The sequence below is a fragment of the Schistocerca cancellata genome, chromosome 9 (genome assembly GCF_023864275.1).
Source record: "Schistocerca cancellata isolate TAMUIC-IGC-003103 chromosome 9, iqSchCanc2.1, whole genome shotgun sequence".
Classification (NCBI taxonomy): domain Eukaryota; kingdom Metazoa; phylum Arthropoda; class Insecta; order Orthoptera; family Acrididae; genus Schistocerca; species Schistocerca cancellata.
In genome coordinates, this window is record NC_064634.1 from 5,923,291 (window position 1) to 5,946,439 (window position 23,149).

At 44.9% G+C, this 23,149-nt stretch overlaps 1 protein-coding gene across 1 annotated transcript in view; it reads right to left on the minus strand.

The window, feature by feature from the left end:
* Window positions 1–23,149, minus strand: part of LOC126100685 (uncharacterized) — a 147,209-nt gene that overhangs the window by 83,602 nt on the left and 40,458 nt on the right. Inside the window, exon 2 of the mRNA XM_049911302.1 lies at window positions 14,197–14,385. Within this exon, the coding sequence (XP_049767259.1) occupies window positions 14,197–14,385 (189 nt within the window). The remainder of the gene's footprint in view (window positions 1–14,196; window positions 14,386–23,149) is intronic.

The window sequence follows — 23,149 nt, forward strand, 5'->3', positions numbered from 1 at the left end:
TGGTAGAGGAGGTTTAAACACTGAATCTTTCACATAACCCCGCAGAAAGAAATCGCAAGGGGTTAAGTCGGGAGAGCGTGGAGGCCATGACATGAATTGCTGATCATGATCTCCACCACGACCGATCCATCGGTTTTCCAATCTCCTGTTTAAGAAATGCCGAACGTCATGATGGAAGTGCGGTGGAGCACCATCCTGTTGAAAGATGAAGTCGGCGCTGTCGGTCTCCAGTTGTGGCATGAGCCAATTTTCCAGCATGTCCAGATACACGTGTCCTGTAACGTTTTTTTCGCAGAAGAAAAAGGGGCCGTAAACTTTAAACCGTGAGATTTCACAAAACACGTTAACTTTTGGTGAGTTGCGAATTTGCTGCACGAATGCGTGAGGATTCTCTACCGCCCAGATTCGCACACTGTGTCTGTTACCTTCACCATTAAGAAAAAATGTTGCTTCATCACGGAAAACAAGTTACGCACTGAACGCATCCTCTTCCATGAGCTGTTGCAACCGCGTCGAAAATTCAAAGCGTTTGACTTTGTCATCGGGTGTCAGGGCTTGTAGCAATTGTAAACGGTAAGGCTTCTGCTTTAGCCTTTTCCGTAAGATTTTCCAAACCGTCGGCTGTGGTACGTTTAGCTCCCTGGTTGCTTTATTCGTCGACTTCCGCGGGCTACGCGTGAAACTTGCCCGCATGCGTTCAACCGTTTCTTCGCTCACTGCAGGCCGACCCGTTGATTTCCCCTTACACAGGCATCCAGAAGTTTTAAACTGCGCATACCATCGCCGAATGTAGTTAGCAGTTGGTGGATCTTTGTTGAACTTCGTTCTGAAGTGTCGTTGCACTGTTATGACTGACTGATGTGAGTGCATTTCAAGCACGACACACGCTTTCTCGGCTCCTGTCGCCATTTTGTCTCACTGCGCTCTCGAGCGCTCTGACGGCAGAAACCTGAAGTGCGGCTTCAGCCGAACAAAACTTTATGAGTTTTTCTACGTATCTGTAGTGTGTCGTGACCATATGTCAATGAATGGAGCTACATATGAAATCGCTTCAATCATTTGTATTAGCCCTGTACTTGTGCTAGTATGTATCTCAGATCGTTGAACAGCATTATGTGGTGTTCCTGTGCCAGGAATTCACTGTTCGAGCCGTCAGCGAATCGAGAGTCTTCTTCGCGATTTTCTCCGATCTTCTTCGACAATCGCTGACAGAGGTGACGCTGCTGTTTTACGCGCGTCCATTTTCGTACAGAAACTGTGTGGTTTGTTTGTGCGGCAGACAGAGTGCGCATCTATCGCTGCAGAGCGCCGAGGTCGCAAATCACGTTGGGCAGCGCGTCACGTTCCGTGTGACGTGGGCAGGTCGTTCCGTTCCCGCAGCAGCCGCGATCACAAACACGTCCCGTGTGAGGAGGACGGCTCCAGGGTCCGAGGGACAGGGCAGGCGCGTGCAGGGTCCAGCCGCGCGTCAACCGGGGCTCGAAGGGCGCACCGTAGGCGGGCGGGGGCGGCCTCGGCGGCGGAACGACAACATTCCGACGGCGGAGGCGCGGAAGGCCTTCGAGAGATAGCAATGAGGTCAACACGCTGGACGGCGTAACGAGGTCCAGTCTAGAAGCTAAGGCGCGCCACTATCTTGCAACTGTCAACATACAGAAGTGTAGATGAGCTGGTACTTGCGTTACGCACCTCAGTGTGTGTAGACTGGTGGAAACGGGACCAAGCAGGAAGGGTCAGCTACAGGACGAGCCGCGGCCGTTTGAGGATAGATGGACCAAAAAATATTTTTGTAGAATCGCTGACAAACGTCACTTGCCTTACTTGCGAAAGTGTTGTACGTCTCGCAAAGGCATACAAATTAATGATACACTACGAAAGTCTACGTTCTACATTTTCTGAACTGCCAGAAGTAGCGCTTTCGCCGGCCGCTGTGGTCGAGCGGTTCTAGGCCCTTCAGTGCGGAACTGCGCTGCTGCTACGGTCGCAGGTTCGAATCCTGCCTCGGGCATGGACGTGTGTGATGTCCTTAGGTTTAAGTAGTTCTAAGTCTAGGGGACTAATGACCTCAGATGTTAAGTCCCATAGTGCTCAGAGCCATTTGAACCATTAGAGTAGTACTTGCGCTGTGTCAAGTTGAAAATGCACAAATGTTTTCGGTGGGACCTTTACTTATTGAATTAGCATCTCAAAGTAAGTTTAATATCCAAGAAATGTGAAAAATAAGGCATGTAAGTTTTCTAAGTTAGTTAGTTAGTTAGTTACTGACTTAGTTATATGTTCCATAAATGATCTGAACGATTCTTTTATCGAAATAATGTAGAAGAAGTCAGTTTACAAGGTATGTATATACGATTAGTGTTAACATTAATCAACACATTATTATTTTTAGTCCTACTCATGTTACTACACATACTTTTTTTAAACTGGCAGCCAGTTTTTAAGTTGAAATTCGTCAACGGAACACAAGGACTTGACCAGGACAAATTATTTTATTTTAAGTTTAAAAATTGCTTCACTACCTGTCAGAAATTTAGTGCTATTGGGCAAATGATGAGAAATATTTGTTACTGCACACTGAAGTCCTTTGTGAGCCACTGAAAGCTTTAACAATGAGTAACAAAGGCCATTCTTCCCTCTAGTGCTGTAGTTATGCACATTACTGTTTCTTCTCAAATCGTCATGGATTATTTATGGCGAATTTCATTGGCGAATATACGTCCTGTGACGGCGCAGTTAAAACGCCTAATTCTTTCAAGAGGTACCTACATGACGTCCGTGAGCGAACACAGCATATTATTTTCACTGGTCGCTTCTCTGCAATCAATACTTTCTTTCCAAGTGATGAGTTACCCCAGAAAATTATTCCGCAAAATATTACTGAGTGAAAATATGCAAAATAAGTCCAGAGGTTGATACATTTGCTTCCTCGATTAGCAAAAGTAGTTGAACGTAATTGATTGAAAAGCTGAGTAATACGCGTCTTCCACTGACGTTTTCGTGAGTATGTACACCCAAACATTTGGAGCACTCAACCCTATTTACTGACTCCTGCTCATGTGTTACATCACTTGTTGGTATGACTCTGCTAGTTGTAGAAAACTGAATGTAGTATCTACATTGTAACTGGCTTGTAGATTTCATAAAACCGAAATGAAGGACGTGCACGTGCGAAAGTTGCAGCGGTGCTCTACAACCTCTCACGTTGCAGTCCGAAGAGGTTACGTACAACCTACGGCTGGAGCTGTCCGCTGCGCGTGCGGCCGACAGCCTTCGTCAACAATATTAAAAACTGTTAACAGGAATAATGGCGCTGCGCATTTATCAGAACCAAGGCTTCCAATCAGTCTTAAAATGGTGTAGGTAGGTACTACCGATTCAGCCGAACGAGAAGTCGGTTCAGATCGTAGAGACGACATCTTGGGTAAGACAGTTGTCGAGAGATAGCAGTGTAGTGCGGTAAGTCGTAATTGGAGGAGACTGCCGACGGTATACACGGAAGTTCCAAGGAAACTTGTGTAGGCCTGCGTATTCAAGTACAGAGATATGCAAACAGGCAGAATACGGCGCTGCGGTCGGCAACGCCTATCTAAGACAAGTGTCTGGCACAGTTGTTGGATCGATTACTGCTGCTACAATGGCACGTTATCAAGATTTTAGGTGGTTTGAACGTGGTGTTATAGTCGGCGCACGAGTGATTGGACACAGCGTCTCCGAGGTAGCGATGAAGCGGGGATTTTCCAGTACGATCATTTCACGAGTGTACCGTGAATATCAGGAAGGCTGCAAAACAGCGAATCTCCGACATCGCTGCGGCTGGAAAAAGATCCTGAAAGAACGGGGCCAACGACGACTAAAGAGAAACGTTCAACGTGACAGAAGCGCAACCCTTCCGCAAATAGCGGCAGATTTCAATACCGAGCCATCAACAAGTGTCAGCGTGCGAACCAAGCAGCGGAAGACCCACTCGTACAGCCTTGATGACTGCACGACGCAAAGCTTTACGCCTCGCCTGGGCCCACCAACACCGACATTGTACGGTTGATAACTGGAAACACGTTGTCTCGTCGGTCGAGTCTCGTTTCAAATTGTATCGAGCGGATGGACGTGTACGGATAGGGAGACAACGTCATGAATCCACGGACTCTTCATGTCAGCAGGCAGCTGTTCAGCCTGGTGGAGCCTCTGTAATGGTGTGGCGAGTGTACAGCTGCAGTGATGAGGCAGCACTGATACGTCCAGATGCGACTCTGACAGATGACACGTATGCAAGCATCCTGCCTGATCACCTGCATCCATGCATGTCCATTGTGCATTCTGACGGACTTGGGCAATTCCAGCAGGACAATGCGACGCCCCACAAGTCCACAATTGCTACACATTAGCTCCAGTAACACTCTTCCGAGTTTAAACATTTGCGCTGGCCACTAAACTCCCCAGACATGAACATTATTGAGCATATGTGAGATGCCTTGCAGCGTGCTGTCAAGAAGAGGTCTGCACCCCCTCGCATTCTCGCCGATTTATGGACAGCCCTACAGGATTCTTGGTGTCAGTTCCCTACAGCACTGCTTCAGACATTAGATGATTCCATGCCACGTCTTGTTGCGGCACTTCTGCGCGGTCGCGGGGGCCCTACACGGTATTAGTAGTTGCACCAATTTCTTTGGCTCTTCAGTGTATTTTCTTTCGCTTATCCTTCCAAAATAAATTTTAGAGGATCTCGTTTTTAGTTTCGGGGCTGACAAAATTAGAATTCACCCAACAATTCAGATAGTGCAGCGGGATATTTAATAGCGAGTAATGTTTGCCAGGCTTGCGTAATTATTTATTGGTACAGAAGTATGTATATGGGCTGTATGGCAAAAGAGTTAATGATTTTGATTGTGCGTTGTTGATTGGTGGTTCTGGAAGCACACTCAGAGGTGGCTGAGTTGTGGCTGTTTTTATTATTGTGTGGCGTGCTCTAAGGACTGGGATGTTGCTGTTTTGTGGTTGCGTATAGGTGGATTTTTGGGGCCTCGAGCGAGTTGATGACTCACGTGCATGTCATTTAAGATGACAAACATTGTCATTTGACAGCGTGAAGTTAGCCTGTTCCTACAGTGAAAATTTGCTCATTAGTTCATAAGGATCCGCCCTGATATACGAGGGTAATCCCAAAAGTAAGGTCTCCTATTTTTTTCTAAGTACATAGACCTGTTTGTTTCTGCTGTGGTTTACATCAGTCTACAGCTTAAACATTTAGCTATTTTTCGACATAATTTCTGTCGGTGCATTTTTATAGAGGCTGTGGCAGTTTTTGTATGCCCATGTCATACCAGCTCGTCGCTATGCTGTCCAGAAAGTTATGAACCTCTTCTTTCACCTCGTCGTCGGAGCAGAATCGCTTTCCAGCCAAATGTTCTTTTAACCTGGGGAAGAGGTGATAGTCACTGGGCCCAAAGTCAGGACTATACGGTGGGTGGGTTATTATGTTCCACTGAAACTGCTGCAGGAGAGCAGCGGTTTGCCAGCGATGTGTGGGCGAGCGTTGTCATGGAGAACGTGTACGCCCTTGCTCAACAGTTCCTCTTCTCCGGTTTTGAGTTGCCCGTTTGAGTTTTTTTCAGAGTCTCACAGTACCTGTCAGCGTTAATTGTGGTCCCAGTGGGCAGAAAGTCGACCAACAATACCCATTTCCGGTCCCAAAAAACGGTAGTCATGACTTACCGCCGCGAGGGATTAGCCGAGCGGTCGAGGCGCTGCAGTCATGGACTGTGCGGCTGGTCCCGGCGGAGGTCCGAGTCCTCCCTCGGACAAGGGTGTGTGTGTGTGTGTTTGCCCTTAGGATACTTTAGGTTAAGTAGTGTGTAAGCTTAGGGACTGATGACCTTAGCAGTTACGTCCCATAAGATTTCACACACATTTTGAACATTTTTTTGACTTTACCAGCAGACTGTGTTTCTTTGAATTTCCGCGACTTTGGCGAGGAAGGATACCGCCACTGGCGTGATTGTTGCTTGCTCTCAGGTGTAAAGTGGCATGCCCAGGTTTCGCCACCCGTGACAATTGAGTCCAGAAAGTTGTCCTGCTCGGCTGCAAGGCGGTGAAGAAATGCGCGGGGAGCATCAACTCGTTGCCGCATGTGGTCCTCAGTCAGCATGCGTGGCACCCACCTTGCGCACTGCTTCCGGTAGTTCAACGTTTCCGTTAAAATTCTGTGAGCGGTGCTTCGGGAAACCTCAGGAAGCGACGTGCAGAGATCATCCACGGTGATCCGCGGATCTTCACGCATGCTTTGCTCAACCTGTCTGCTCAGAAATTGACGGTCTCCCGCTCTTTTCTTCGTCGTGAATTTCGGTCCGACCAGCTGCAAACTCTCCACACCACTTTTACGAGCATTTTTGACATCCATGCACGACTCGCCATACACTCCCGTCAGTTGGCGACGGGTTTCAATCGGCGCAGGGCCCCTTGCGTTCAATAGCCGAATAACTGCGCGCAATTCGCACTTGGCGGTAACATATAACTGGAGCTCCGTTCTCAACGGCTGCCAAGCCAAGACTGAGCGCCTCAGCGCGGCGTGCGCATGTTTACACACAGCGCGTGAAGCACTCTTCATAACAGTGTGACCAACTGCCACACAAACAGAGTTCTATACTTAAAAATAGAAGACTTTACTTTTGGGATTACCCTCGTAGTTAAAGAGAGAGCACATTTCTTAAGGAGCCATTACTGAAGGCATTTGTACTGCATAGCTATTACTGCTGACTAATCGTGTCAAGTGACAGTTTCAACAAGGGATCGTTTGTGGGTGTCATATCACCAACGCCTGAAGAGGTTTCAGTTTTGTTCAAATTGTTTAAGTGTATGTACCAAAGTGGACGTGGGCCTAGGTTTTTTGTTGACGGCGGAAACGGAAACGAGCGTTTGGCGCAACTGGCCGGGAGACTCCCTTACGCGGCAGTTGACGATTGCAGCCTGTCAGTGGGGACTTACAAGGCGCTCGTACTCTTGCGACTTGGTTCTGCTGAAATCAAAAGAAATGAAACAAAGCTGCTATACTTAAAATAGAATTCAGTGACCGACTTATAATTTAAATAAATTGCCCTTGAGCGAAATTTTATTAAATCAAGACTAAATGCAGCTGAAAAATAATAACTTGAAAGGTTTTTTTTCATGTGATAGCAAAGATTATAAATGTACTTTGGGTAGCCGTATTTGTGGTAAATTTAGAGCAAAAAGTTTTAATTTTATTACGACCATATATATATATATATATATATATATATATATATATATATATATATATATATACTCCTGGAAATTGAAATAAGAACACCGTGAATTCATTGTCCCAGGAAGGGGAAACTTTATTGACACATTCCTCGGGTCAGATACATCACATGATCACACTGACAGAACCACAGGCACATAGGCACAGGCAACAGAGCATGCACAATGTCGGCACTAGTGCAGTGTATATCCACCTTTCGCAGCAATGCAGGCTGCTATTCTCCCATGGAGCCCATCGTAGAGATGCTGGATGTAGTCCTGTGGAACGGCTTGCCATGCCATTTACACCTGGCGCCTCAGTTGGACCAGCGTTCGCGCTGGACGTGCAGACCGCGTGAGACGACGCTTCATCCAGTCCCAAACATGCTCAATGGGGGACAGATCCGGAGATCTTGCTGGCCAGGGTAGTTGACTTACACCTTCTAGAGCACGTTGGGTGTCAATGTGTTCTTTTTTCCATTTCCAGGAGTGTATATATATATATATATATATATATATATACAGGGTGAGTCACCTAACGTTACCGCTGGATATATTTCGTAAACAACATCAAATACTGACGAACGGATTCCACAGACCGAACGTGAGGAGAGGGGCTAGTGTAATTGTTTAATACAAACCATACAAAAATGCACGGAAGTATGTTTTTTAACACAAACCTACGTTTTTTTAAATGGAACCCCGTTAGTTTTGTTAGCACATTTGAACATATAAACAAATACGTAATCAGTGCCGTTTGTTGCATTGTAAAATGTTAATTACATCCGGAGATATTGTAACCTAAAGTTGACGCTTGAAACCTCCGACGTTCAGTTGTGTGTTGTAACAGACACGGGCCACGGTCGGCGAGCAGCATCTGCAGGGACATGTTTACGATGACGACCGTGTTTACGAGTGTGGCTGTAGTGCACTGTTGTGGTTTGGTCTAGCTGTCGCAGTGTCCGCATGTAGCGCTTGCTGCTGTTGTTATTCTGCATTCGTCTCCGCACGCAGACCAACTGTAGTACACCGTGTTACCAGACGTCTGTGATAGTGTAGTGTTGTAGGAACTGTGACCATGGTGTATTCGAACTCTGAAAAGGCGGAGATGATACTCATCTATGGCGAGTGTCGACTAAATGCAGCTGAAGCCTGCAGGGTGTATGCAGAACGGTACCCGGACAGAGAGCATCCAACGTGCCGCACATTGCAAAACATCTACCGCCAACTGTATGCAACAGGTATGGTCGTAGCACGCAAACGGGTCCGTAACAGGCCCGTCACAGGAGAAGCGGGTGCAGTTGGTGTGTTAGCTGCTGTTGCCATGAACCCACACATGAGTACACGGGACATTGCGAGAGCCGGCCAGAGTGGCCGAGCGGTTAAAGGCGCTACAGTCTGGAACCGCACGACCGCTACGGTTGCAGGTCCGAATGTGTGTGATGTCCTTAGGTTAGTTAGGTTTAAGTAGTTCTAAGTTCTAGGGGACTTATGACCACAGCAGTTGAGTCCCATAGTGCTCAGAGCCATTTGAACCATTTGAACATTGCGAGAGTCGGTGGACTGAGTCAAAGTAGTGTCATGCGCATACTGCATCGAATGTATTGTTAGGCAGATAATTTCTTTTAACGTCATGGATAACTGTAACTACTTCTGAATACTATTATTACTTTTTAGAAAATAGCTCATACGTATACGTGATCCATTAACAATTATGGAATCTTTGTGAGAATATAATGCATCAGATGCGTTAAAACTAAAGTTGCTTATATGTATACCAAATATTCTGTACTGGAAAACCTATATTCAGGTGCGATAGCAGAGAGGGGCCAGTTGAACCACAGGGCAAAGGCTTACAGCTACGTCAAGTAACCAGCAAAAATGACAGAGGAATATGTTTATAAAGCGTAACATAAATTAAAATTGTCAATCGTACTTCATAGTGGCACAGTGCGAACTACATAAACAGGAACTTTCTTCTTTGGTTCAAATGGCTCTGAGCACTATGGGACTTAACTTCTGAGGTCATCAGTCCCCTAGAACTTAGAACCACTTAAACCTAACTATCCTAAGGACATCACACACATCCATGCCCGAGGCAGGATTCGAACCTGCGACCGTAGCGGTCGCGTGGTTCCAGACTGTAGTGCCTAGAACCGCTCGGCCACATCGGCAGGCTTTCTTCTTTGAAACGAGAATTGACATGTCAGCAAGCGATGTTCAGAAAACCTGTTAAAGACACATAACCTGCAAAAGAAATAAGGTTTGAAATATCTCGCCTCATATTGTTGTAATTATATATGTTAAACAAAGAAGTATTTGCAAAACAGAACGTGTAAACTAATTGTGTATGTTTTGTTCCTTTTGCATAGCCACATTGAGGGGTTTGGAGCCCACAATAGTAGCAACTCTGTACAGTCCTGTTGTAAAGAAACAACCCGTGCTGTTTCCTCAAATTTATGCGCGATAAGTTAATTTTATTTACGTCGGGTGTCAACTGGCAGTGCTGGTACGAACTGAGGAATTTCTGCAGGTCTTCTTGTATCCCGCGTCTCCTGTCTCCAACAGCATCGTCTGCAAACAGTGCCACGGAGCTTCCGACGTCATTCGCGAGTTTGTTTGTCTACACACTGAACAGTGAGAGTGCTAAAATGATGGAACTTTGATACGGTTTAGTTTCAAAATCAGAGGTACTCTTCCTTCTTCTCCGCTTCATCTGTCGCAAACTACACGCAGGAAGACATTGTATCTCCCATCACGTGCTGATCGGTTGGTTATCTGCTTAAAGGTTGCAGAAATCCCTCTCGAGAAGTGGGTCCTTTACATTCGACGATTCACGTCGACTATTACTTCGATCATGCTCGTCTTTTGTCAAGCTTCCGCGTCGGCACTGCGGCCGAAGAGTAGCAGCCGGCGCCCCCTAGTGGGCCGGGAGCTGCTTCCCGCGCCCGAGCACGCCCCGAGGCAACAGCGTTTCGCAGCGGTACGGATTCCTCACACGGACCGCCGCCGAGCCTGGCACGCCGATGTCCGCCCGCCTTTGTTGACCGCCGAGGACAGGGCCAGCGCAGAGCTCGGCCTCTGTGTTTTGTTTACACTGACGTCGCGGCAGCGGCATCTATTGCAACACTGAGCCCGCCTCGTTGGACTTCCCACCAGACCCCAGCACCGTGGCGTCTTGCATTCGATGACCACTGTTCTGCAGCGCAACTAGCAAGATATTACACCTGAAATTTTAAAGTACTTCCGTCACATAGATGGCTGTACTTAGCGATTTACGGTTGTCAAAAACATACTGCAAAAGAAAACTGCAGATAAAATGAAAAGCACAGACTGTCTCACACACACACACACACACACACACACACACACAAACACACGAACACAACATACATAATTAACAAAAAGGTAATCTGCATTGGTTATTCGTATCATTTCAGTTATTTTTACAACAAAACAAGGGAAACGTAATCGTCCTTGTATCACATTCCATGAATTTCAGTTGTAACCATCGGGTGATAACTTTTTTTCTTTGTTATTATCGACAACTTCTGTAATTGTAATTAGAGAATTTACTACTCGCATCAATACACAATTGTCAGCAATACGACACCACTGGCCATTAAAATTGCTACATCAAGAACAAAATTCAGATGATAAACGGATATTCAGTGGACAAATACATTATACTAGAACTGACATGTGATTACATTTTCATGCAATTTCGGTGCATAGATCCTGAGATACCAGTACCCAGAACAACCGCATCTGACCGTAATAACGGCCTTGATACGCCTGGGCATTGAGTCAAACAGAGCTTGGATGGCGTGTACAGGTACAGCTGCCCATGCAACTTCAACACGATACCACAGTTCAACAAGAGTAGTGACTGGCGTATTGTGACGAGCCAGTTGCTCGGCCACCGTTGACCAGACGTTTTCAATTGGTCAGAGATCTCGAGAATGTGCTGGCCAGGGCAGCAGTCGAACATTTTCTGTATCCAGAAAGGCCCGTAAAGGACCTGCAACGAGGGGTCGTGCATTATCCTGCTGAAATGTAGGGTTTCACAGGGATCGAATGAAGGGTACAACCACGCGTCGTAACACATCTGAAATATAACGCCCAATGTTCAAACTGCCGTCAGTGCGAAGAAGAGTTGACCGAGACTTGTAATCAATGGCACCCCATACCATCTCGCCGGGTGATACGCCAGTATGGCGATGACGAATACACGCTTCCAATGTGCGTTTACCGCTATGTCAACAAACACACATGCGACCATCATGATGCTGTAAACAGAACCTTGATTCATCCGAAAAAATGACGTTTTGCCATTCGTGCACCCAGGTTCGTCGTTCAGTACACCATCGCAGGCGCTCCTGTCTGTGATGCAGCGTCAAGAGTAACCGCAGCCACGGTCTCCGAGCTGATAGTCCATGCTGCTCCAAACGTCTTCGAACTGTTCGTGCAGATTGTTGCTGTCTTGCAAACGTCCCCATCTGTTGACTCAGGGATCGAGACGTGGCTGCACGATCCGTTACAGCCATGCGGATAAGATGCCTGTCATCTCGACTGCTAGTGATACGAGGGCGTTGGGATCCAGCACGGCGTTCCGTATTACCCTCCTGAACCCACCGATTCAATATTTTGCTAACACTCATTGGATCTCGACCAACGCGAGCAGCAATGTCGCGATACGATAAACTGCAATCGCGATAGGCTACAATCCGACCTTTATCAAAGTCCTAAACGTTATGGTACACATTTCTCCTCCTTACACGAGGCATCACAATAACGTTTCACCAGGCAACGCCGGTCAATTTCTGTTTGTGTATGAGAAATCGGTTGGAAACTTTCCTCATGTCAGTACGTTCTAGGTGTCGCCACCGGCGCCAACATTGTGTGAATGCTCTGAAAAGCTAATCATTTGCATATCACAGCATCTTCCTGTCAGTTAAATTTCGCGTCTGTACCACGTCATCTTCGTGGTGTAGTAATTTTAATGCCGAATAGTGTAAACTGTACACCTGAAATAATAATTGACTTTTCACGTCTTTTGAGAACCACGGTGTTCTCTGGCCCGTTTTCAGTTCAGAAACTTACAGGAAACGTCAACTACAGCGAAGCAACGAAATGAAGACAAGTTCTGATCAACGTTTATTATTTTCAGCGAGCTGAGTTACACTCGCCAAATTTTAAGAACGTTTATTTGAGCTACATTCTTCAAAATTAATATTTTGCAAAGACTTTTAGTCGGAATTATTTTCAGCTGACAACTTTTATCCCAAGCAAGTCCATTACACCGCACCTGCCACAAAACGACAATGTGGAGAAATTCACACGGAAGGTTAACGCGCTGACGACGTAACCGGCATTCGAACCAGGGTGACGCACGAGTTGAACATCATCTACATCTACATTTATACTCCGCAAGCCAACCAGCGGTGTGTGGCGGAGGGCACTTTACGTGCCACTGTCATTACCTGCTTTTCCTGTTCCAGTCGCGTATGCTTCGCAAGGAGAACGACTGCCGGAAAGCCTCCGTTCGCGCTCGAATCTCTCTAATTTTACATTCGTGATCTCCTCTGGAGGTATAAGTAGGGGGAAGCAATATATTCGATACCTCATCCAGAAACGCACCCTCTCGAAAGCTGCACAGCAAGTTACACCGCCTCTCTTGCAGAGCCCCCCACTAGAGTTTGCTAAACATCTCCGTAACGCTATCAGGCTTACAAAATAACCCTGTGACGAAACGCGCCGCTCTTCTTTGGATCTTCTCTATCTCCTCCGTCAACCTGACCTGGTACGGCTCCCACACTGATGAGCAGTATAGGTCGAATCAGTGTTTTGTAAGCCACTTCCTTTGTTGATGTACTTCATTTTCTAAGGACTCTCCCAATGAATCTCAACCTGGCACCCGCCTTACCAACAACTAATTTCATATGATCATTCCACTTCAAATAGTTCCGTACGCATGCTCCCAGATATTTTACAGAAGTAACTGCTACCAGTGTTTGTTCCGCTATCATATAATCATACAATAAAGGATCCTTCTTTCTATGTATTCGCAATACATTACATCTGTCTGTGTTAAGGGTCAGTTGCCACTCCCTGGACCAAGTGCCTATCCGCTGCAGATCTTCCTGCATTTCGCTGCAATTTTCTAATGCTGCAACTTCTCTGTATACTACAGCATCGTCCGCGAAAAGCCGCATGGAACTTCCGACATTATCTTCTAGGTCATTTATATATATTGTGAAAAGCAATGGTCCCATAACACTCCCCTGTGGCACGCCAGAGGTCACTTTAAGTCTGTAGACGTCTCTCCATTGATAACAACATGCTGTGTTGTGTTTGCTAAAAACTCTTCAGTCCAGCCACACAGCTGGTCTGATATTCCGTGGGCTCTTACTTTGTTCATCAGGCGACAGTGCGGAACTGTATCGAACGCCTTCCGGAAGTCAAGAAAAATAGCATCTACCTGGGAGCCTGTATCTAATATTTTCTGGGTCTCATGAACAAATAAAGCGAGTTTGGTCTCACACGATCGCTGTTTCCGGAATCCATGTTGATTCCTACAGAGTAGATTCTGGGTTTCCGGAAATGACATGATACGCGAACAAAAAACATGTTCTGAAATTGTACAACAGATCGATGTCAGAGATACAGGCCTATAGTTTTGCGCATCTGCTCGACGACCCTTCTTGAAAACTGGGACTACCTGTGCTCTTTTCCAATCAATTGGAATTGCCCGACAGTTCGAGACGGCCGTTTGAACACTGTGAGCATTGTACTCGAGTGAGGGGAGAGTACGTAGAACAGCCGAGGCATTAAAACAACCGCCTTTAACTTTTATGTATTTTTCATTAATCTAGTTGAGGAAGTTTCTGTACTAGACGTCGGGCAGCACTCGGCCGCCAGTGCGTGCAGCCAGCCACTTACCTCCGCCTGCGGCTCCAGCCGCCCCCCGCCGCCGCGGTGGCGAGCCCGCGCCCTGTGAAGGGCCGCAGGGCGTCCCACTGCCGGAGGCCGGCCCTCTCGTGGAAGCCGCCGCCCCCGCCGCCTCCCAGCACGGCCGCCGCGTGCTCCGGGTCGGTCAGCAGCACGTACAGCCGCGCGCCCACCCACACCCTGCAACAGGCGAGAGCCTGCCGCTCACCTCGCCAGTACAGACAGACCACACCACTGCAGCAGCAGCAGGCTGAGGTCGCCGGCCGGCAACCGTGTCCTCCTTACTGCTCTCTCCGGTCTGCACTCTCCTTACACGCGACTCTACACAATGTCCTGTCCTGTGGAGTTCTGTTCGTCTTTGCCCAACTACTGCAGCTTCCGTCCACTCGAACACCCTTAGTACAGACAGCTACCAGGGAAACCCGACGCCGCCCAGGTGTTCGTTTACAGCTGTGCGTCCACGCCAGCACCTCGCATCGTCTGGCCTTGTGCTTCATGTGTGTGACGTCATACCTCCTGAAATACGTGTCATGCAATGATTTATCATAGCAAAATGTGTAGCGAATACAGTTAGTAACGACGAAGTAAAAAAATTTAAATGTAATACACGATGCAGCACGTGCCATACAATGATTTATTTTCGTAGCAAAATGTGTTGCGAATACAGTTAGTTAGTAAAGACGAAGTAAAAAATTTAAGTGTAATGCACGATGCAGCACTTTTTCAAGCTCTCATTCTTTACGCCGCCATATCTTCTGAAGTACGTGTCGTACAATGACGTAATTTTGGAGATGTATTCAGAGCAAAACGAGGATAATGGAATGTAGTCGAATTAAGTCGGGTGATGCTGAGGGAATTAGATTAGGAAATGAGACACTTAAAGTAGTAAAGGAGTTTTGCTATTTGGGGAGCAAAATACCTGATGATGGTCGAAGTAGAGAGGATATAAAAAGTAGATTGGCAATGGCAAGGAAAGCGTTTCTGAAGAAGAGAAATTTGTTAACATCGAGTTTGATTTAAGTGTCAGGAAATCGTTTCTGAAAGTATTTGTATGGAGTGTAGCCATGTATGGAAGTGAAACATGGACGCTAAATAGTTTGGACAAGAAGAGAATAGAAGCTTTCGAAATCTGGTGCTAGAGAAGAATGCTGAAGATTACATGGGTAGATCACATAACTAATGAGGAAGTATTGAATAGGATTGGGGAGAAGAGGAGTTTGTGCCACAACTTGACAAGAAGGAGGGATCGGTTGGTAGGACATGTTCTGAGGCATCAAGGGATCACAAATTTAGCACTGGAGGGCAGCGTGGAGGGTAAAAATCGTAGAGGGAGACCAAGAGATGAATACACTAAGCAGATTCAGAAGGATGTAGGTTGCAGTAGGTACTGGGAGATGAAGAAGGTTGCACAGGATAGAGTAGCATGGAGAGCTGCATCAAACCAGTCTCAGGACTGAAGACAACAACAACATTCAGAGCTATATGTGCACACCGTCCGCAGAATGTGACGGGAATACAGTTAGTAGTAAAGAAGTATTAAATTAGAGCGTCAGGCCTTTTTTACTGCACAAACAGTGCAAAAACAGAGAAAAAAAGCCATTGACCTTTTTTTTTCTTTTCGTAAAGCATTTATTAGCGAATCCGTCAACAGTTGCAGTACTTACCTTTGGCGACCAGTTTCGAACCTTACGGGTTCATTTTCAACCCTGGCCTACTGAGGCTGCACTGACAGCGCCTGCCCTTAATAATGAGCATCACAGTGCTTTATAAGATGTTTGCAGAACGAATGTCGCAATCTTAGCAAGTCCAAATCGAACTCCCTCCAACATTTCCTAGGGGTTGTCCCCTAGGAAAAAAAATTGTTAAGGTTTGAAATTACGTGTAAAGGTTGCTGCAAGTCGCTAAGTGCTCTCATTCTGAAATACTGAAGGGTTTTTCAACGGAAAATGCTATATATACTTTCACTAACGAAATATTAAATGCTCTGAGTAACCGGAAGTCACCCGTTGGGATTTTTTGTGATTTCTCAAAGGATTTTGGTTGTGTAAATCATGGAATACTTTTAGATAAGCTCAAGTACTGTGCTATGAATGGGACAGTGCTCAAATGATTTAAATCATACCTAACTGTAAGAGTGCAGAAAGTTGAAATAAACAGTTCACATAATATGCAAAAAATTGGTGATTTCTCAAACTGGGGAACAATCAAGAATGGGGTGACTCAAGGTTCGGTCTTGGGTCCTCTGCTGTTCTTAATATATATTAATGACTTGCCATTCTATATTCACGAAGATGCAAAGCTCGTACTTTTTGCCGATGATACAAGTATAGCTATCACACCCGACAGACAAGAGCTAACTGGTGAAATTGTAAACGATGTTTTTCAGAAAATCATTAAGTAGTTCTCCGCAAATGGGCTATCATTAAACTTTGACAAAACACAGTATATACAGTTCCACACAGTAAATGGAATGCCCCATTAATAAATATAGACTTCGATCACAAATTCACAAATCGGTAGCTAAGGCAGAATATCGAAAATTTTTAGGTGTATGCATTGATGAGGGGTTGAACTGGAAAGAACACACTGTGGATCTGCTGAAACGTTTGAGTTCAGCTACTTACGCTATTACGGTCATTGCAAATTTTGGCGATATACATCTGAGTAAATTAGCTTACCACGCCTATTTTCATTCTCTGCTTTCGTATGGCATCATATTCTGGGGTAACTCATCACTGAGTAAAAGAGTGTTCATTGCACAAATGCGTGTAATGAGAATAATTGCTGGAGCTCATCCAAGATCATCCTGCAAACACTTATTTAAAGAGCTAGAGATCTTCACTGTAGCCTAACAATATATATATATCCACTTACGAAATTTGTTATTAACAATCCGAACGAATTCAAAGGTAATAGCAGTGTACATGGCTACAACACTAGGAGAAAGGATGATCTTCACTACTCAAGGTTAAATCTAACTTCGGCTCAGAAGGGGGTAAATTATGCTGCCACAAAAGTCTTAGGTCACTTACCTAATAGCATCAAAAGTCTGACAGATAGCCATAGAGCATTTAAAATGAAATTAAAAGAATTTCTTATTGGCAACTCCTTCTACTGATTAGACGAATTTTTGGATATAGTAAGTGGGTAATTTCCCAACATCCACAACAACAACAACAAAAATTGAGTGTCATGTAATATTTTTTCTAATGTAATATCTTGTATAGACACCTTTTATTAACCTGACATGTTCCACATCATTACGAAGTGTCGTATTCATGATCTATGGAACAAGTACTAATCTAATCTAATCTAACCTAATCTAATAAGTCTGGTAGTTCACGCGTTTTGGGCTACGCTTCTTTTTCACTCCCAGCCCCACCACTCTGATACGCAGGTGGTTCACAGCTACTGTTGCCTGACAATAAGGTATAACTACCCAAAGCTTGCTTGAAACCTGTCCAGTGATTTAGGACGAGATATCGAGCATACGTACACATACATACATCCATTATTACAATATGTATGGATTCTCGGTGCCTCTCCAAAATTTATACGAGGTCTGTTCAGAAAATTCCGCAACATTCGTAATTTCACGCCAATGGTATGTTGAAACAAAATACGATTGGCATCCCTGCACACGCCTGTGTTTAATGAAAAACTACCGGAAGTTTCACTGTTGTATGTCTGCCAGTTACTGTTCAGTGCTGTACCGAGCATAACGTTGTGTCGCACAGGTTGCGAATTTCGAGACGGCAAACTCACAGGAGCAAAGCGTCTGCATTAAATTTTGCGTGAAACTGAAGAAAACCTTTACAGAGACACACCAAACGATGCAGGATCCCTACGCTGATGTTGAGGCCGAGGTTCAGTCTTCACAATGAGTCGGGAAAGGTCCTCCAAGACTAAAAAATTCTGGTCATGTCAGATCAAATGTCAAAGCCATGCTGACAGTTTTCTTTGACTTTGGAGGATTAGTTCATCATGAACTCGTGCTACAGGGACAAACTGTTAAGCGATGGTACTATGGGGACGTGTTGTGACGCCTGCCAGGAAAGGTGAGGAGGAAACTGCCTGAAATGTGGCGAGACAACCCGTGGCTCTCGCATCACGACAATGCACCCGCACGTTCATCCCTGTTGGTGCGCGACGACTGCACAAAAAACGAAATCACTGTACTGCCTCAACCTCTGTACTCTCCTGACCTGATGCCTGAGGACTTTTTTGATTTCCAAAGTTGCAAATCCCGCCGAAAGGACGTAGATTTGCGACGATAGACGAGATAAAAATGGCTCTGAGCACTATGGGACTTAACATCTGAGGTCATCAGTCCCCTAGAACTTAGAACTACTTATACCTAACTAACCTAAGAGCATCACACACATCCATGCCCGAGGCAGGATTCGAACCTGCAACCGTAGCAGTCTCGCGGTTCCCGACTGAAGCGCCTAGAACCGCACGGCCACCGCGGTCGGCCAGACGAGATAAAAGCAAATTGGCAGACAGCCGAGCACCCGCCCCACAGTCCTCCTGAAGAGTTGTGAAACCGCGCTAGCTAGTTACATAATTTCATTTTCCAAAATCCATTGCCACGCTTTTCATCGAAATAGTGCAGACCAAGTCCGTTGAAGGCAAAATATGAATGATTCCTATGTTTGAATGGCTACGTGCTGGCAATTAGAGATTACGAAACAGCGCAGCGGTTGCAATGTAATGAAAATTAACCTATTACTTCTATGGCGTGTCTACAAGACGATCACGATGGGAATGTTATAACCAAACATAATTCACTGATTGATTTTATTTTACATACTCGACCTGACAGTTACCGAAGAAATAATAATAATTTTATAATGATTGACAGTAATAAAATGATTTGAGTATCTATACAGACAGTATACATAGTACTGACTACTAACTAATCAAGTTAATACTAGCAGTACTTTTACTATAGCTGTTGAAACCTCCCCTTAGAAAAATTTATGAATGATTGTGCTGATAAACCCCTTACGTTATTTGATTTTCAAACAGCTGAGCAAAACTCAACGTGCACAGACATTTCTCTCTTTACTTATTCTGATCAACACTAAACTAACACACAATATTTTTAGCACAACGCAATCTGACTTTCAATAATCCCTACTAGACTTGGCCACTGTTTCTATGTTTCGATACAGTGTATCGATACATGCAACTGTTTCAGTGTTTCGGAACGGCTGTGGTTCACTGTTTCGAAATAGCGGTGTTTCATTCCGCCCCTGTCTCGGATTCGATCTCGAGCGAGACGCAGAAACTGTATCGTTGTTTCAAAATAAGGCTGTTTCAGTCCACCTCTGCCTGGAACGGACTGATTGTATCGAAACAGTGATGTTTCATTCAAATAAATTACACTTTTTTTATAACACACGCTTCTCTGTTCATGTACAGTAATCATATTAAGAAACACAAGTAAGCCTACTACATTTTGAATAAAAAAAAAAAAAGACGTAGAGTGACAGTTATTAGACATATACATAAATTTGATGTAGGTATAATTGCAATAAATCTGTCTGACATATCACTTATAGTGTAATGGTGAACGGGAAGTGCTGGGGAGCATGGTGAATTTATAGTAACGGTTCGAAACACCTTGAAAGACAAAATTTTTTTCTGTTGTATTCCTATTATCCACAATGATTCCCTTTGTGTGCATGGAAATTATCAGGATGGGTATATTACCCATACTAACGGAATGTGGGAATCCCAGTAGAATATCCGTAGTTTCTGCAGTTTGCTCCCACCTCCAGTTCCGTTCGTGGTGGTTCTTCTGTCTTCAGCTATGACTGTCCTCAGCCAATTGAAAAGTATGAAAGTCACACGACACGGAAGCAGTGCATTTGCTGCAGGAAATACGAAACTGCCAATACGCCCAAGTGATAGTTTCATACTTTCTGCGATATGATTAGCGCTCTCGCACCTCATTTGTGTTAATATAGACATACTTATACAGTAGACGTTCAAGATGATAAAATGTGTAGGTTTATTAGATTACAAAACACAAACTGTTTCACTGTTTCGAAACAGCGTATCGAAACATTACATCGTACTGTTTCATTTGTTTCGAAACGGTTAAGTGTTTCAGTTTGCCCATCTCTAATCCCTACAAAAGCATGGCCCTGACTAACAATAATCTATACCTTTCATGAATCACTTACCTCACAAAAATCTTCGTTATTCGAACTACTGCAATAAAGCGAGCGCCACTACTGCCAGCTAAATAAAAGATTCTAACTACTGAAGCCACTAACTACTGATACGCATACTTAGCAAATGAAAGATTTTGATAGAGAACAAACAATGTATTTATCTTAATAGTGTTCAAAAGTCATTATATATATATATATATATATATATATATATATATATATATATATATATATATATATATATATAAAAAGGGTGTTTCAAAAATGACCGGTATATTTGAAACGGCAATAAAAACTAAACGAGCAGCGATAGAAATACACCGTTTGTTGCAATATGCTTGGGACAACAGTACATTTTCAGGCGGACAAACTTTCGAAATTACAGTAGTTACAATTTTCAACAACAGATGGCGCTGCAAGTGATGTGAAAGATATAGAAGACAACGCAGTCTGTGGGTGCGCCATTCTGTACGTCGTCTTTCTGCTGTAAGCGTGTGCTGTTCACAACGTGCAAGTGTGCTGTAGACAACATGGTTTATTCCTTAGAACAGAGGATTTTTCTGGTGTTGGAATTCCACCGCCTAGAACACAGTGTTGTTGCAACAAGACGAAGTTTTCAACGGAGGTTTAATGTAACCAAAGGACCGAAAAGCGATACAATAAAGGATCTGTTTGAAAAATTTCAACGGACTGGGAACGTGACGGATGAACGTGCCGGAAAGGTAGGGCGACCACGTACGGCAACCACAGAGGGCAACGCGCAGCTAGTGCAGCAGGTGATCCGACAGCGGCCTCGGGTTTCTGTTCGCCGTGTTGCAGCTGCGGTCCAAATGACGCCAACGTCCACGTATCGTCTCGTGCGCCAGAGTTTACACCTCTATCCGTACAAAATTCAAACGCGGCAACCCCTCAGAGCCGCTACCGTTGCTGCACGAGAGACATTCGCTAACGATATAGTGCACAGTATTCATGACGGCGATATGCATGTGGGCAGCATTTGGTTTACTGACGAAGCTTATTTTTACCTGGACGGCTTCGTCAATAAACAGAACTGGCGCATATGGGGAACCGAAAAGCCCCATGTTGCAGTCCCATCGTCCCTGCATCCTCAAAAAGTACTGGTCTGGGCCGCCATTTCTTCCAAAGGAATCATTGGCCCATTTTTCAGATCCGAAACGATTACTGCATCTCGCTACCTGGACATTCTTCGTGAATTAGTGGCGGTACAAACTGCCTTAGACGACACTGCGAACACCTCGTGGTTTATGCAAGATGGTGCCCGGCCACATCGCACGGCCGACGTCTTTAATTTCCTGAGTGAATATTTCGATGATCGTGTGATTGCTTTGGGCTATCCGAAACATACAGGAGGCGGCGTGGATTGGCCTCCCTATTCGCCAGACATGAACCCCTGTGACTTCTTTCTGTGGGGACACTTGAAAGACCAGGTGTACCGCCAGAATCCAGAAACAATTGAACAGCTGAAGCAGTACATCTCATCTGCATGTGAAGCCATTCCGCCAGACACGTCGTCAAAGGTTTCGGGTAATTTCATTCAGAGACTACGCCATATTATTGCTACGCATGGTGGATATGTGGAAAATATCGTACTGTAGAGTTTCCCAGACCGCAGCGCCATCTGTTGTTGACAATTGTAACTACTGTAATTTCGAAAGTTTGTCTGCCTGAAAATGTACTGTTGTCCCAAGCATATTGCAACAAACGGTGTATTTCTATCGCTGCTCGTTTAGTTTGTATTGCCGTTTCAAATATACCGGTCATTTTTGAAACACCCTGTATATATATATATATATATATATATATATATATCAGTTCATGACATCCAGTCTTACAAATTTACTGTCTCTGTCCAGATCATCCGCTCTCAAAATCCCGCCATCTCTCTCCACACATCCACCACTGCTGGCGGCTCACCTCCAACTGCGCAACGCTACGCGCTGTTCACATCCAACTCCCCAACACTACAATAGCGAATATTACAACAATGCCAACCAGCCACAGACTGCACACAGCGCAGCCACTGCTTTTCATACAGAGCGCTACGTGGCGTTACCAATATAAAAACCTAAACAGCCTACTTACACTGTTATTGTTGCTGTTTCCGCCAGTAATTATGGCAATAATAAAATAATAACACAATAACAATAATAATAATATGTGTTAAAATTACAGTCTTGGTCGCGGAGGTTTTTATTTTCAAATTTCAATGTCGCGTTTCGCCTGTGGTAGGCATCTTCATATTACAGAAACGTTTCTCGGCGCAAGCTGTCCATAAACTGATCACACGATACGAATAAATCGGCAAAATGCGACTGGGATGTGAAATAGTTGAAAGTACCCAGTGTCTGTCAGGTGGGTGCCAAGCGTAAAGGACGCCGCACAGGTAGCGAGCAGGTGCACAGATCCAGACCAGAGCTTCGTGGTACGCGAGCGAAACGTGTACCAGCGCCGAGAGAAGTTTCTGTAGTCTGAAGATGCCTATCACGGGCGAAACGCGACATTGAAATTTGAAAATAAAAACCTCCGCGACCAAGACTGTAATTTTAATTCGTGTCTTACACTGGTTGCTGAATTAGCCGCAACGACAGACTGGAAGAAATAATAATGATGATGATGATGATGATGATGACGATGATGATCAAATAATAATATAGCAATAATTACGGTAGTGGCAGATATAGAAAGAATTTATGGGGATACAAAATAAATATTTTCTGATGTAGCGAGTTCTGACGAAA